This window comes from Chelmon rostratus, chromosome 9 (genome assembly GCF_017976325.1).
Source record: "Chelmon rostratus isolate fCheRos1 chromosome 9, fCheRos1.pri, whole genome shotgun sequence".
NCBI classification, from domain to species: Eukaryota; Metazoa; Chordata; class Actinopteri; order Chaetodontiformes; family Chaetodontidae; genus Chelmon; species Chelmon rostratus.
In genome coordinates this window covers 11,100,005-11,115,980 of record NC_055666.1, presented here as the reverse complement: position 1 = coordinate 11,115,980, position 15,976 = coordinate 11,100,005, and the positions used below count along the sequence as shown (strand labels likewise).

Here is a 15,976-nt window from a genome sequence, read left to right as displayed (position 1 = left end):
TCCGTCACTTATTCCTTGTTCGTGGTGCCGCGTATCCAAGTGTCTCCACCTCCACTAAATGACACAGATCCACAAATATCTGCTCGCTTCGTTGATTACGTGGATCACAGAGCTGGTGGCTCTGGTTCTCTGAGGACCTGTAATTTATCACAGCGTGACAAATGCAAATTTGCTCTTGAAACATGTATTTCACTGGAACGACGACAGCTCCAGCTTCACATTAATCATAAAAAGAAGAGCGAGAAGAAGATAAATTTCTTTATTTCTTCCCAAATGAGTCATAATTTGCACAAATAAAGGAAGAATACTCTGTATATATAAAAGATAAAAAATATAAATGTGTGACTAGAAAATACTTAGGGTTTGTTTTTTTTCATAATGCTGCCACCCAGTGGCTCTTTAGAGGAACTTCAGGCACATACAGCTCAGTCTGTGTGTTGAGGCAGCAGACAGAGAGGAGAGAGGAAGGATTTTGGGATGAGGTCAGCTCTGGCTGTGAGGATAATATATCTATCACCTGATCTTTATGAATATATCAATACAGGTATGTTACTACACATCGCCCTCGACCTGAGCTGTCCTCTGTCTCTTAACGCTCTCTCTTCCCTCGGGCTGCATCTTTGGCAAGATTACACGTTGGAGGAGGCCAAGCAGGGGGCGTCGGGCGAGGAGAAGAAGTCGCAGAAGCCGTCCTCGGACAGGTGTCCGTACTCGTTGTTGTAGAAGGTCTGTCCCGAGAGCTGGCTGAAGAAGTTGGGACGGTGCCTGGAGCTGCCAGCGCCGCTGCTTCGACCCAGGGAACCATGGGAGGCTGTCAGAGGCTCTGTGCTGCTGCTGCTGCTCATACGACTGGAGACAGAGCAGAGAAAACAGCTCTCAGCATCACTGTTGTGTATGTTGTGCTGTGCATTATAACAGCTGACCTTTATTACAACAAACTGTGATTTATTTTGAGCCATCCCACGCTCACTGTCCTGCAAATACATGAGCATCACATCCACAGCTGAAAATAGTCCCCAGTGTAAACACCATTTCTTCCTGTTTTAGTAACAGTGCCCAGGAGTTCCAGGAAATTATTTAGGCCTTTGTAAAAATTCAATTATTTAAAGATTTCTGTCTACAGCAGGAACCACAGGAGTCGGAAAGTACTGAGAGACACATTGTTGGTTTGTGGAGGGATTTTCGATGACAGAATGTAGAATATCATTATCCTTTAAGCGAAAGGGAGTAAAACTTTAATTCACGCTTACTCCCTCTTGCAAACTTAAGAATAAAAGCTATTAAGGAGATTATGCATCGCCAAAGGTGAGCACACGCCTTCAGAGACTGCACAGTGTATCATGACAAACAATAAAAAATCTATATGAATGCACTTTTAGAGTTTGTCTCCCTCCTTTGTCTCCTGATGCTGCGTTCTTGTAGGCGGTCACGTTCAGACTAGCATCACACCACTTCTTTGTGATTCCTCAGGACAGCAAACAACATGCCTGAATCTGGCTTCGCTTGTGTTCGCACTCTTTTCATTCATCTTTTTATCTAACTTCTCTACAAGGTGCTCAGTTTTTCTCATTATATATTGTTTATGAAGCGCGTCCATATTACAGTTTTTTTCTGTAGTCTCATCCCTGTGTATGTGGCTGTTGGTTACTTGTTCATGCCTCGTGTTTGTTGGAGGATTACACATCACTGAGCAGAATGTGAGTATGTTTTCAAAGAAAGAACAGTGGGGCAGAGGTAGGTGAAGTCTGGCTGTTTTAGCTCTGAGCATCCATGTGATAATTCATGTGACCTCTTGGGAGCTGCTCTTAATGGCTCCTCCTACACTCTGCTCTAAGTAGGAGTTGGGAGATAAATGCGTCTTATTTCTTTACTTTGACCTTGACTTTTCTTTTGCTAACTTGGCTGTTGAGAGTGTTTTTTGACTTTGATAGATTCGGGCTCTATGTTCAAGTGACTCAGACCATCACTTCCTCCTACTTACCCATGCAGAAATCCAGCTGCTCACTTCCTTTGCAGATCTTCTGTAGTTTCACTGCATATGTGCGGCTGTGTTGGCTGTGTTCTACAGAATGACTGTTTGCTCATACTGACTCTGACACATCTAGAAAAGCAACCTGTCTTAGTATATCTGAAAGGCTTCACTTCGTCCTGTCAGTCAGCGAGTTGTCTTGCAGTGATTATAAGCAGAGAGTAAATATCTGGCTGCGTGTCTCCTGTGTGTCACTTTCAGTTTCACCCAGTAATGGATGTTCAGCTTTTGTATGACAAACCTTTTTGAGACGGCGCCCCTGTGCTGGTGTTCAATCCTCTCAAATTCTTCGGAGGCCAGCACCATCCCGCTGTCTGTCTGGTTGTCCTGGGGAGACACAGCGGGGGGCATCGCGTGAATTAAATGCCTTTGGTTGACCCTGCTGCTGCGTCTGAATGCAGCAACTATTTTTGGCAATTATCTGAGGAGAAAACTGCCAGTGTCGATGGCATTCACAAAATGCCACCAGCCGGTTCACATTTTGAGCAAGTAAACAAGGAAAGAAAGAGCTTACTTGAGGGGCTTTCTGTGGGTGCATCTCCAGGGGCAACTGTTCAAATGTCTTCACTCTGGGTTGGCATATTTTGGACGGTCCCACAAACACACAGCCGGCAAAGGGCACGCAGTTATAATACCTGGTCAAGATGGATAGAGAGGATTATCAGCGCAGAGCAGATGGAACATTACCAAAATGTGTTCTATTCAGTGGAAAAAACAACGGCTTACATTTCGATTTTTAAATCATGTTTCTTATGAAATGGGCCGATTGACAGCTGTGTGACTCTCAAGCACCAAAGCCACATCTGCAAACACAGGCATGCTAATACATCTGGGTAATAATGTTTTTCCCATCTCATAGAACCTCTCATCACCAACAAAATGATCTTGAGCCTCCCTGTGAGGGTTTGTGACCTCTCTAATAATAATAATCATCATCATCATTTAAAAAAAAACTAAATAACTATGAATCACTGATTGACAGACTGCAGTGTTGTAAGCTCCAGGGAACCCGGGGCCTTGTGTAAAGTAATACCAGCGGGATGGGAAACAATGAGCAGGGTCTCTGCAGATAAACAGACCCCCACACACTTGCAGTTGGTCATGAGCGATGACTGGGAGGGATTACTTTTGCATGAGTCCATATGTTGTTTTTGCCTTAATCCGAATCTGTAGGTAAAAGAATGAATGCTACAAGATACCAGAATCCACTAAAATAAATCGAACCCAAGGCAAAATTCATATTTTTCACCACGTCTGCATCACTGCCAGCTGTACAATTAACATCTTGAAGCTGTTTCCAGTCCAGTGGCGACTGTCACTGCTACACACGTTGTTTGCTGATCAGCTTACTGAGGAGCCTCTGAAGCTTTTTACCCTCTGGGAATATTTTTGTGAATGAAATTCGATCACAAACAGAGAGGAACAGCCTTAAAGCTGGAAGTAAAAGTAAATCTCTTGGTGTTTTGCAGTGTGCTGGTTTTTAAATCTTCTGTGGCACTGGCGCACCAGCAGTGATGCATCTGATATCATCCAGCGATGACTGAGCTGAAGGGTGGAGCAACCGTAGTGATGGAGTAGGCAGTGGTGCCATAAGCACGTCGACAGCATTTGTGTAATTACTCTCACTTCCAGAGGGGGAAGACAGGTTCTACACTGCAGGGTTAAGAGCGCCAATTATACTGATGATGACAAATCACAAAGACGCACCTCCTCATAAACAGCTGGCATTCATCAGATTGAAATAAGTGTCTTACAAGTGTGTGCAGTTTAGAGGGGGCGAAGGGGCCTGGCTTCTTAAAGATTTTCGTTTATTCCTGCACATGCTGGTGATATTCTGTATATTTTGTTATTGCCAACTAATCCCACGAAAAGGCCAAGACCTACAATACTTTCCTGTCTGTGGCTCTCAGGCCAACTGGTTTAGTACTAACAGGGAAATTGTTTGCAAACTTCACTCAAAATGGACTAAACAGTGTATTTATTGAGGGCTGTTTTCAGCTGTGGATTTGGTGCAGTAGTTGGTATTTACAGCAGCAGGGCGGTGTACGTGGGATCGACTCAAAATAAATTACAGTGTGTGTGTTTGTGGCAATTAAGGAACACGTTTCCCAGGGCAACGGTGTGGTTTATTGATGTGTTTTAGCGGTAGTGAGGAATAAGATATACAAGGCTTTGAATACACAGACGATACTAGTTCGATTCAACGTTGGTGGTGGTCTTTTCGTGGGATTGTCACCAAATAAAATGCTATAAAGATGCCGCATTTTTCCTAATGTGACAGTTTTCCAGGTGAGAGTTAGTGACGGATGACAAGAGATTTGTACCTGGTGGGCAGAGTGTTGCAGGCCAGTCTCAGTTCCTCTTCAGATGGAGGCCGTGATGAAGCCTGTGAGAAACCATCATCCTCGGAGCTCTGTGAGTGGTTCAGAGGGACGTAGTCCTTCCCGTCCTGAAGGGGATTAGTTTGAGATTAAACTCTTGACACCGCTTGCTAGAATGAATGTCTCCCAGCAGTGAACTTACAGGCAGGCTGTTGTCCTGCAGCAGGTCTCCCAGGATCTGCACCAGGGCAGGGAACATCGGCCTCTCTTTGGGCTCGCCGTGCCAGCAGGCCAGCATGATGCCATATCTACCAGCAGAGGGCAGCACCATCACAACAAAGAAGACACTGTGGTCCACAACTACAAACCTGCTCCTAAATCTCTCCTAAATCTAAGTTAGTCAACATGATATTCATGAGCAGATCAAGCTTGATCAAATACAGACATTTTAGGGCTGAAAACCGTCTTTGACAGCAAAAGGTTGTTTTATTTAAATATGATAATCCAGGAGGCCTTACACCAAACATCTACAGTAATAAAATAACTTAAAGCCGCACTTACATTTCAGGGGAGGCTGTGTCTGGTGCTCTCATCCTGACGCCGTCTTTCAATCGCTTGCAGAACTCTTCATCAATCTGCACTCCTGGGTACGGAGACGCACCTGAGGGCGTACAAACGGAGGATGAGAAATTAATTAACAGGCTCAGTTATTGAGTGTTTGGATAACAGTGATGAAGTTTTACTCTGCTCCTGGAAGAATACATGCCATGTTGCCTTTGGCACGAACAGAGATCGATAAGCACTTCTGACGAGCGCTCCTCCACACTTCTGAAGGAGATTGTATTGAAACTCTGTTCCTTTCTTTTGATTTCTATCCAAATGCATCTTCATAAAAGCTGGAATGAGTGTGTTGTGATTTTGACTTTACCCAGTGAAAAGATTTCCCAGAGGAGAACTCCAAACGACCACACGTCACTCTGGCTGGTGTACACTTTGTCAAAGATGCTCTCTGGAGCCATCCACTTCAAAGGCAGGCGAGCCTGAGAGAACGTTAAAGCGCCAGACAAATATCACCAGACAGTCACATAAACAGAAGTGACACCTGCCTTTAAAATCAACCATCATGTGGGCGCTTTAAAGAAAAAAACACAGCCGAAAAAAGGAGCTTAATGTTCCGCCACAGTAAATGGAGATGGATGATAAACGTGGAGGCCTAACTCTGGAGTGTAGTGAGTGTGCCGTACATTGCCTTTCCTGACGTAGTCGGGGTCTTTGTATATGTCTCTGGCCAGGCCAAAGTCACAGATCTTCACAATGTTGTTCTCTGACAGGAGAATGTTCCGGGCTGCCAAGTCTCTGTGGATACACTGTGGATACACACACACACATCATGACCCTGCAGACAGGTGTGTTTGTGGGAGTGTTTGCATTCTCCGATGAGTGAATAGCAGATATGATTTGGATTAAGAGCAAGTTTGCTATTTTAGCAGTCTGTTGACTTGCAACCTGTGAGTGTGTGTGTGTGCACATGTGTGTGTGTGTGTTTGTAGCTGGGACTGGACTATGTCTTGGCTCTGTGGAATCACTGCAGGAGATCCAGCATCATTCACAAAGCAGTCGAGTCAACGTGCTCACAGGGTAACGACTGGTTCGGAGGAGCCATTAAAAGACAGGCGGCGTGTTTAGAGCCCGCTCAGACGGTTGATATCCATCAGTTATACTGTAGCTGCTTTTGTTGTCACCATTTTAATCTCATTCTTCATCGGGTCAGTGGATTCATACGTGAGACAGACTGTGGCTCCATGGGAAATACAACACTGATGAACGGGTGAGTTGATAAGAATCAAATTAGCTCACCAATGAACTGAAACCATCCAATAACAGCAGCGATGACCGTTTGCACGACTCTTCACCGCCGGAACAGTTTTGTGCTGCAGAACTGATGAAAATCAAAAACCTCATCTTTATAGAAGAGTTGTGCCTCAAAACAGAAATGTGGTCTTCACATCTGCATTTGTTCAACAGTTCATTAAGCGTGCATGAAATAATCCCCGAATGAAATGAATAAATAAAGATGAGGTTATTGACAGATTACCCATTGGATATGTGCTAAATGTGTAATTTTACTGTTGTTTGATATTTTTAATTTTTAATTTAATTTATTACATTTATAAGAAATGTATTTGAAATTAAAATTTGAAAGTAAATGTTTAATCTAATTAATGTGAATTTAATTACACTTGAATTTTACTTTCAATATATTTCTAATTTGATTTAATTTTTATTTCAATCTTCAATTTCAAATGTTTTATTCAAGTTGCAAATTAATGTATTTTTATTTTCAATCAAATTAGCCATTTAATTTGCATTTGATTTCCAATTCAATTAAATTTGTAATTTAAATTTAGTTTAATTTAATGTATAATTTGGTCTAATCTAATTTGACTTAATAATTAATAATTTAATAATCTAATTTAATCTCTCTGTAATGTTTCTTATAATTAAGTCAAGGATCTGAATACTTCCTCTAGCACTGGTTTTGTAGTGTACTACACTGTGGCAAAGGACATCAAACTGTGACTTAGGCCACTGCCAATTAAAGCCACATGTTTTTCCAAAGTTTTAAATAAGTTGCATGTTTGTTTCTTCATCAATCATCCACAACTGGTTTTGCCGCTGTGACTATCTTCTCAGTCTCTCTGCTCATTGCTTTGTGGGACAGCAACAACAACAGCACATACAAATAGTTCAGTTTAGTATGCACACTGACTTTTTTTGAAGTATATTTAATTTTGTCATTTCTCCTGCGTAAACACACAACATAGGCTGGGGCTGCTGCGGGGGGTTAGTCATGTGGTTAATTAAGAAGGCCTGAGAGGCAGAATGATCAGGTTACAGCCTACTGCCTCGGAGACTGCTAAGAATTCACCGCAGCTCATTCACTGAATGTTTGTGTGATGCTGACAATTAACCTTTCTGGAGGCCAGGAACTCCATCCCACGAGCCACCTGGAAACTGTAGCAAATGAGATCTTCTATCGTCAGAGGCGTTTTCCACAGGTCCTCCACTGGAGGGAGAAGAGGAGGTGAAGGTTAGTCACAGAAAGCAAAAGAAGGAAAAGTTACACTACAACTGTAGCGAGACAATGAGCTGAATGATTTACTGTGGTGGATTAAAACAGACTCACTTTTCTCCACAGCAGGATTCTGAGTGGGCGTGTTGGACGACGGACTCTGAGGACTGCTGAGCGCAGAGGAGGATGGAGAAGGCGAGTGGCGAGCCCTTTGGTCCATTTGGCCCGCCTCGATCATCCGTCTCACCTGGCTCTGAGTTTTAGGAGAGCGATCCTAAGTGAGGCAACGTTTCAATAAGTCAGTTTCAAAAAAGACCAACGGTCAAAAGTGTGGAGGAGCCTGAACACAAAAGCTTGATTCAGTGCAGTCACACGGCTGACAGGACTCTTCCTCCTTTCAGGCTTTTAAGTTGGAGAAAGTCCTCTTCACAAATAGATGTTATTTTGTTTGAAGGGTGCGCAAAAAAAGACAAAATCACCAGTCACTGGTAAAAGAAACAGAAGGAAAAGACAGAAGCAAAGACAGAAATATAGACGAAGCTAAAGCAAACTGGATTCTGTCCGAGGATTAAGCTGCAGTCACATTATCACAGCAGAACAAACAAATAAGAGGGTAGAAACCACTTCAGAGCGTCGTGTTTTGGTTACCCTGTATGGGAGGAAGAACTCCCTCTTGGCTCGTAGGAAGTTGGACAGATTCCCATACTTGCAGTATTCCACTATCACCATCAGCGGACCTGGCAACACAGACAGATTAACTGTCAGCCTTTTTCTTTCTTTCATCATGGCAGCACTGTATGAAAAAAGCTGTTTGAGCGCACGTTACAATGCTTTCTCTCTCATTTAAATGAGTTCTGCCTTGTTTTTAGGAGCTTTTCAGACCATATTCAATATACTGAGAACTGATATTCTTTTTTGTTATTACAAAAAAGGAAAACAAGAAAGAACGATAAGAACATTAACAACATTAACATTATCAGAACAGGGTTATGTTAGCTGTGTGTTGTGTCGGTTTCATGTTGGTGCATGCGGGTGTTTGTGTGTGTGTGTGTGTGTGTGTGATCTGGTATTCTTTAAGCGTTTCCTGCCTGAGGTTGGCTGTGAGGCTAAACTGCTGCTCATGTTCAGGGTAAACATTCTCAGATGTCCGCCCCTCAGAAACGTCCTCTGAAGGTCAAAATGATGTGTGGGCATAAAATTAGGGGCGTCAAAGAAAAAGAGAGGCAGGTGTTTGACTTTCTCTGTTGGTTTGCTCATAAAAATGTTGTGTGGAAGCTGCAGGGGGTAGACGAAATAATGTTAACACCTCATAGAAAAGGAATTTCAGTCGACAGGACAAATAGCAGGGCTGAAAAGAGGTCATCTGTGCCCAGTGGGCGATCTGAGGAGGGATGCTGGACCCCTTGTTAAACTGCCCCCCCTCCCATCCTGAGTAGCAGAGAGTGCTGGGGCAGAGAGGTTGTTTAGCTGGCTTTATTAGTATGCCTGACTCATTGATCCTTTCTTTCTATCTGACTGAGGTTTGTGCAAAATTAGAATCAATAGCTCTGATCGTGGCTCTGAAATATCAGCTGCATAACTGTGCTGTGTATTGATAAATCCATGGAGCTCTCCGTGGTGCTGAAGCAGCAGACAGATATGTAATTGCACCTTTTTCTCTCAGTCCCGCCCTTCTGTCAGATTCATCTCAGATCTCCAAACTCCACACTGTAAACATGATCAAAGTGGCAAAGAGCACTGTGTCTTCCCAGAGGAGTGAGAGGATCATAGAGACACACTGCTGTCTGTAGTATTCCTGTCATCTATCTATCTATCTATCTATCTGTCTGTCTGTCTGTCTGTCTGTCTGTCTGTCTGTCTGTGTTGACCTCTACCAGTCACACACACATATATGAAGTGTGCTACATATACATCTGTACTCACCGTTTGGTTTGGTGCAGGCTCCTAACAGGTTCACTACATTCAGATGGTTTCCAATGTGAATCAATATCTTAAGCTCTGACATCAAGGCCTTGTGCTCACTGGCCGTGGCTCCATCTGAAACACACACCCACCAAGTGGAACACGGCAGAAAACACATCTTTTTGTTTATCTTTTGTACATCCGATGCACATCTACGTAGTTACATGCTACACATACTGCACTGTACTGCTGAGCTAACTCTGATTGATCGAAACTACTTCAAATTTGTACACAATTGTCTTCTCAGAGAGCTTCCTCTAGTACTCATATGCAGTATACATAACAGTACATACACAATGACAAATCTCACCCTTCAGCATCTTGACAGCCACTGTGTCCAAACTGTTGCTCTTGCTGATGCCGTAGATTGATGCCTCGATTACTTTTCCAAAGGCACCATGGCCCAGTACCTTTCCTGTGTCAGAACAAAGAACAGAAACACGACAGGATATCCATCTCATTGATTAATGCAGACTTGGTTTTAGTCTCACTGGAATACACAAACAGTTGTGGTTGGGAGTCATTGCAAAATGTAAATGCATCTGGCATCCATATAGACGAGGGGTAGGAATTAGAATCGCAAATGCAGCATTTGGAAAAGAACATGTCACCATAAGTTGCTCTCGCAGAACAGATGCTTTTCCTCAGGCCGTTTTTTTTAAAAGCTGTGCTGGGAACGAGCACATATTTAACATTAGCACTTTTACTTGGCAGCACTTAGCAGAGCTGGCTTTGATCCAAACTCATGCCATTAAGTATTCTAGAAATGGAAGACTAATTCAGTTTCACCCATCTATTCACTCTCTCCCCGACTGTATATTTCCTCACACGTCCCCCCTGTCTCCCATTCACTCATTTATCCCGACATCCATCCGTCCTTTGCTCCCATCCTTCCCGACGGCTCACCCAATCGGAGTCTGTCTCTGGAAATCTCCCACTGCGAGGAGTCGTAAGGAAGATATTCACACTGCTCATCCAGAGGCACCTCCCCCGGGTCCATGATGATGGACAGATAGCCTGTCTTTATGTCTGCCGGTTTAACCTGAGGTTCAGAGCAAGAAAGAGTTTATGTAAAGTGTGGAGGTGTTGGCCTGAATACGGTAACTGAGTTAAAACACAGATCACACGAGCAGAGGACGAGAAAGAGGTTACAAGGAGAAACGCTACGTGTGCTGAACATTTAATTCTGGTTGTTTTTTCTTCTACATGCTTAAGAACTGTGTTATACCTGTTTCAAGTCAGCTTGTGTATCAAGCATGTGATGCATGTTTCTGTGAAGCAGATTTCCTCCTGACAGTCACCTCAGCAGGATTATATCAGGTTGTGTAAGCGGCTGGTTGCTTTTCTCATAGTATTTACATGTACAGTGTGGCCTTATACAACCTTTTAAATTAAGTGATTAAAAACATGCAGCCAGCAGACAGTAACAAAGGAGATGGATGGAGAGTTTCAGTGTCTCCCACAGTGTAAATTCAACACCATTTGCCCTTAAAAGCATATTTGGGATACTGTACACTAATATGGGAAGATCGTATTATTGTTATAGATATTAACATACTGTCAACATACAGCAGGACACTTCCTATGATCTTTGGGGTCTCAGTACATGTTCTGTTTCCTTTTATTGTGAACAAAGAGGGCAAGAACAGAACAATAGAGATACGGTAGGAGAGAGGACAGAAAAACATCCATCCCTGCACATCAAGCCATGCCTAAATGAATTTCTTAATGATAGCACCACACTTTGAACTGCTGCTGAGCCACTCTACGAGAAAATCTAATACAAGAGCAAATGAAGAAAAATAAAAGGCAGTTCGAGCCTCATTATAGGCGTGCTTGTTGTTATCGCTAATAGCAGTAAAAGCCTAATTGGACTCACTCCCTGCAGATATCATGAAGTGTCTCAGTGGGCAAATTACAGACTCTTTTAGAGATCAAATTGGTTGTGCTCAAACGCTGACAGGCATGTAGTGAGTCAGGGGTTAAAGCGTCTCTGTCACAGTCCGTCAGTTTCTCTCACAAACACACAGTGAAAAGCAACGCCCTCTGACCCGCTTCACATTGCAGAAGATGAGGATGAGCAAGGCCCAGAAGAAAACAGCGATGACTCCGGTCCCGATGAGGATTACAATCTCCACATTGGCCTTGTCACTTGAACCTTAACGCAAAGACAGAAAGAAAGGAAGAAAGAAAGTCACGTGTTCATGTTTTGAACTCTGAGTATCACAAACCATTCCTTCACAGCCCTTTATTAAATGTCTCTTGATGACACTACTCTCTACCGACTGTAGGGGGTGCTGTATTACAAACTATGTGTCCCACCTTTCTTGCGAGTGCCTTACATTAAATCTTTAGGTTACATCAATGTGGAAAACAGACATTTAGTCACTGGAACCATTCATCATAAGACCACTTCCAGCACAGCCATTAAATGATTCATTCTGAAAGCAAAGTGTCCTCGCTGTCAGTGACTTTGATTTTACTGTGCAGAGCTGCACAAAACAAAAGCACAATGACTAAAATCCAGACCTGTACATTGTGTGTGAGAGGATGTGAGCTCGAGGGCAGCTGTGATTTCAGGCCTGAGCGCACTCGAAAAAGCACGCCAGCGGTGACGCTGCGTAAGTGGATTCAGGTGTTGCGGCGATTGTATGCAACAGTCTGTTTCTGTGTGTGTATGCGAATGTTTGTGTGTGCGGCTGTCGTACCGATGACCCGCACGGCGGCTGAGGAGTGGACACAGCCGCGCTGGTTGCAGGCGGTGCAGGTGTAAAGCCCGGCGTCCTCCTCTCTAACCCGCTGGATACTCAGCGTGCGGTTTGAATCCTGCAGCTGGACCCCTGAAAGGAGGTACGGGATGATTAGTAACATACACACACACACAATGCTGTGCTCCAACACTCCTTGACCTCTCACATTATAAATTCAGCGACTAAATTTCTTGCATTCTCGTCACACCTCTGGAATTCAAACTGCAGCATTCATTTAAAATCGGATCGCCCTGTGTGGCGAGCCCCATGTCCCAGCAGCCCCTCTGAGTGAATCCAGGGCATCAGCTGTCACTCAGACCCACATTGACTACCAATCCTCCCCCTCCCATCCCCTCATCCCCTTCAGATGTTAAGAAGAGGCACACACTGAGAAAGCTAATGAGCCATGTGTATCGGCCCGCAGGGTTTTAGTTATGTATGTGTGTGTGTGTGTGGGTGGGTTGGTGGGTGTATTCCTGTCACTGGTTCTGTTTGACACATTTGTTCAATAGTAGGAGTTTGTGGGTGCGCTGATGGGTGGTTGTATATCTGTGTGCGTTCCCGTGTTGGCTTTTAATAGCTGGATTGCCATTTATCAGGACAGAAAGTGCAGCAAAAAAATGCCAACATCTGTCAGAGGCTTTCGGCATCTGAGCAAATATTAACAGAGCTTATTGTTTCTGCTCTTTTATCTAATGTGAAGCCAGAATATAATAGTGCCTGCTGCAAGCGCACCTGAGCAGAATAATCTCTGAGTCCTGCTAAATTAAGACCCCGAGGGGCAAACTTTATGAGTAACTCTTGGTGTATGAGGATGTGTGTGTGTGTACTGTATGCTGGGCTGCTGGGTCAGCGGGTGGGCGGCCGCGCTGTTGTGTAAATGTGTGCATCACCTGTGTAGGTGTATTCATGCACCTGACATTTGGTGGAGAGGCTGGTTATCTTTGAACCAGGAGAGGCGGGGCAGAGGTCTGCCCTCCACATCGCACTCCATCCGCAGAGACTCCGTCACATTCACCGTCTGGTTGGTGAGGCTGCGCTTGTACCGAGGCGCCTCCAGGGCTATGGAGTAGAAAGCAAGAGAGGGAAAGAGGAAATAAACACAATGAATAGCATTGATGTAAACACATCATCTCAAGGACTGTTAATGTACATACTTACCTTTGGGGGGGCGGGGGGGGGGGGGGGTCCCGTAGGATTGGAAAAAGGGCAAAAGTCAAGAAATCCTATTAAAATGTACATGTATCCTCCAGGCACCAATGCAAGGTTAAAGCACACAACATGAATGAAGCATGGCTTGTTTTTGTCTCACATACTGGTGCTGTGCAAACCCCAGCTACTGTCTCCATTATGTGTGGATGTGGGTATCTGGCTGCGTGTGGGCACTTGTTCGTGAGTGTGTGTATTTTTAAGCCTGCAGCTTCTCAGCACCGTGCCCACTGAGACCCGTGTGTGCTTCCGCTGCCAGGGACTGAGCTTTTCTCTATAATTAAATATAGCTAGAGTGACTACTCTCCACGCCGAGTGTGTGTGTGTGTGTGTATGACTGGAGCGTCTCTTTTAGCTCTCACCTTTAACAGAGATGTATCTGAACAGGCATTGTTTCTCTCCGCTGCGTCTGCTCTGAGCCTCACATACATAATGACCCTCATCCTGCAGCTGAATGGAGGGGATAGTGAAGTCCAGGACCCAGCTGTTGGACGGCTCCTGGAAGGAGAGCTGACCGTCAAGGGTTTTCGCGTAGAGGTGCACGCTCCTACAGTCCAGCTCCTGCGGCTTGCCCTGCTCGTCCTGCAGGGCCTGGGGGTCGAGGCGATACCACTGCAGCTGCTCATAGGTGTAATTGTCAGCACTGCAGCACAGGGACACTTTCTCCTGCTCCAGGGGATTCTCCGAGGCTTGCACATCTACGCTGAACCCCTCAGGGATGGCTTTGAAGATACAGAGAAGGGCAAGTGGCGTGGTTAGGTGACCTAGCAAGACAGAGCTTGTTGCTGGACATACATGACAATGGTTCCTTAAAGGGCTGAACCAGCTTACAAGAAGTGAAACATAAATCCTGGTGGTATCCAGCCGTGCAGAGAGTGCTCACAGCATTGGAAAGGGACATTTCAAAAATTCCGCAACACAATTATACCTTGTTATGCTGGCTAATCCACAGACCAACCAAACTGTTTCTTCTGCATGGGCAGATTATGAGCCAACGGGGCATTAGGCACAGAAAGTACCAGAGAGCACCCCCAACATTTTCCATGCTAGTTTTGGATGTGTTTCTGTTCTGCTGTTGGTTGAAATTATTTTGGACATAAAGGGAGGCTGTGTAAATTCTCTCCAAACCTTCCTGGCCCAGCTGATCCACACAGACACTCCTCCCCACAGATATTGCACAAAGTCCTAAAGCACATAACATTACTGAAAGCCATTAAAAAAAAAACTGTGATTCAGGGTCTATTGTGTTGAAGACAATGGGCCATTCTGTTGTCCAACATATCGAAACTGCTTTACTAATGAGTAAATTCAAGCTTACTGTAGCCTCTGTGTGCACTGTGCAGCTGTGTTAGAGAAAAAGAAACAAAAAAGTGTCAGATCAGACTCGGACACCCAATATTAAATGATTATAAAACATGATCTTCTGATTGAGCCCTGTGACTTTTCATGACAGATGCTTATGGCAGTCACTTCAAACTGAGGTTTCTGTTCAGGGCCTCCTGACCTGTTGGCCCCCTGGGTGTAATGTGTGTTATTGTAATGGGGTGAAGGCAAAAACCTCACAGACGGATTTCTCTAACAGATAAAATCAAAATGATCTGCATGGCTAAATACTACCGGAGGGAATTTGGAAGGAACAGACTCTTTAATTATTCTGTATGTTGTGTTCCTTGTTGTCAAATGCAGGGTGAAATATAACCCAACATACTTACTGGTTACGTAGAAGTAGATCAGCCGCTCATCTTTGCCGGCTTTGTTTTCAGCAGAGCACTTGTACATGATGGAAACACTGGCGTTGCGAATCTGAAGCCTGCTCACTATCTGTGAGAGGAGAAAAGGCAATTGAGACTTTAATTCATCAGGAGGAAACATGCGTACGTATCTTAACAGGAAGTGCGGTCTGCTGTCCTGCAATTCCTTGGGAGCTGACACAAAGCAGATTTTGTGCTGGCAGGCCAACAAGAGGCAAAGCTCGCTGAGGTGTGACTGAAGCGGCATCAGCGTACGTGTTGCTCTGTGCGCTCATGTGATCACTTAAGGTAGTGGTTTATAAATGTGCGGGCATGTGTACATGCACATGTGCCCCTTGCGTGCATGTCTGGATGTGTTTACAACCGGTCGTCACAGGAAGTCTGCAGAGGAAGACTGTTCTAAATATTTCTACTGTGGAAATGGCTCTTGATTGACAAATTTTGTTATGGAGCTCAGAATTTGGGACGCTTACATAAAAACATTACAGTTCACAGATAAGTCCACTTACATAAATATCTTCTTCTCTGGGTTACGTCCTAATCATATTTTGTCATTCTTTTGCACAAATTCTTCAATCATGTAATCCTATTATAAAATTATTCTTTTTTTTATTATTCATGAAAAGGTGGTTTTACATAAGCTGACAGTCATAATCAAATAGCTGTAATGAACCTTCTGTCGGCCGTCCACCACTTCGACTGACGTTTCAATAGCCTCGATTTCATTCACGGCGTTTTCCGAGTTAATGTCCTGCCAGTTCTGACAGTCTGCGATCCCGTCACTCCGGCCCTTCCTGTCTCGTCGGACTCTGGAGAGAAACACAGACACATCCATGACACCTCCCCTCATTGACATGCATGGCACAGAGTGGGCAGTGAGG

General features: G+C 44.2%; 1 protein-coding gene across 4 annotated transcripts in view; it reads right to left on the bottom strand.

Annotated features, from left to right (window-relative positions):
• Positions 1-251: 251 nt before the first annotated feature.
• flt4 (fms related receptor tyrosine kinase 4) overlaps positions 252-15,976 on the bottom strand; it is a 44,730-nt gene continuing 29,005 nt past the window's right edge. For 3 of the 4 annotated variants that reach the window (XM_041943609.1, XM_041943607.1, XM_041943610.1), the window contains 20 exons: positions 15,769-15,904; positions 15,057-15,165; positions 13,707-14,066; positions 13,051-13,197; positions 12,094-12,225; positions 11,437-11,543; positions 10,292-10,427; positions 9,696-9,800; positions 9,347-9,460; positions 8,072-8,160; positions 7,538-7,697; positions 7,323-7,417; positions 5,595-5,717; positions 5,279-5,390; positions 4,912-5,011; positions 4,553-4,658; positions 4,354-4,478; positions 2,544-2,664; positions 2,271-2,356; positions 252-849 (listed from right to left, as the gene is read on the bottom strand). In XM_041943609.1, the coding sequence (XP_041799543.1) occupies positions 630-849; positions 2,271-2,356; positions 2,544-2,664; positions 4,354-4,478; positions 4,553-4,658; positions 4,912-5,011; positions 5,279-5,390; positions 5,595-5,717; positions 7,323-7,417; positions 7,538-7,697; positions 8,072-8,160; positions 9,347-9,460; positions 9,696-9,800; positions 10,292-10,427; positions 11,437-11,543; positions 12,094-12,225; positions 13,051-13,197; positions 13,707-14,066; positions 15,057-15,165; positions 15,769-15,904 (2,683 nt within the window). In that variant the 3' untranslated portion in view covers positions 252-629. The remainder of the gene's footprint in view (positions 850-2,270; positions 2,357-2,543; positions 2,665-4,353; positions 4,479-4,552; positions 4,659-4,911; positions 5,012-5,278; positions 5,391-5,594; positions 5,718-7,322; positions 7,418-7,537; positions 7,698-8,071; positions 8,161-9,346; positions 9,461-9,695; positions 9,801-10,291; positions 10,428-11,436; positions 11,544-12,093; positions 12,226-13,050; positions 13,198-13,706; positions 14,067-15,056; positions 15,166-15,768; positions 15,905-15,976) is intronic. The other variant, XM_041943608.1, reaches the window with a different exon arrangement.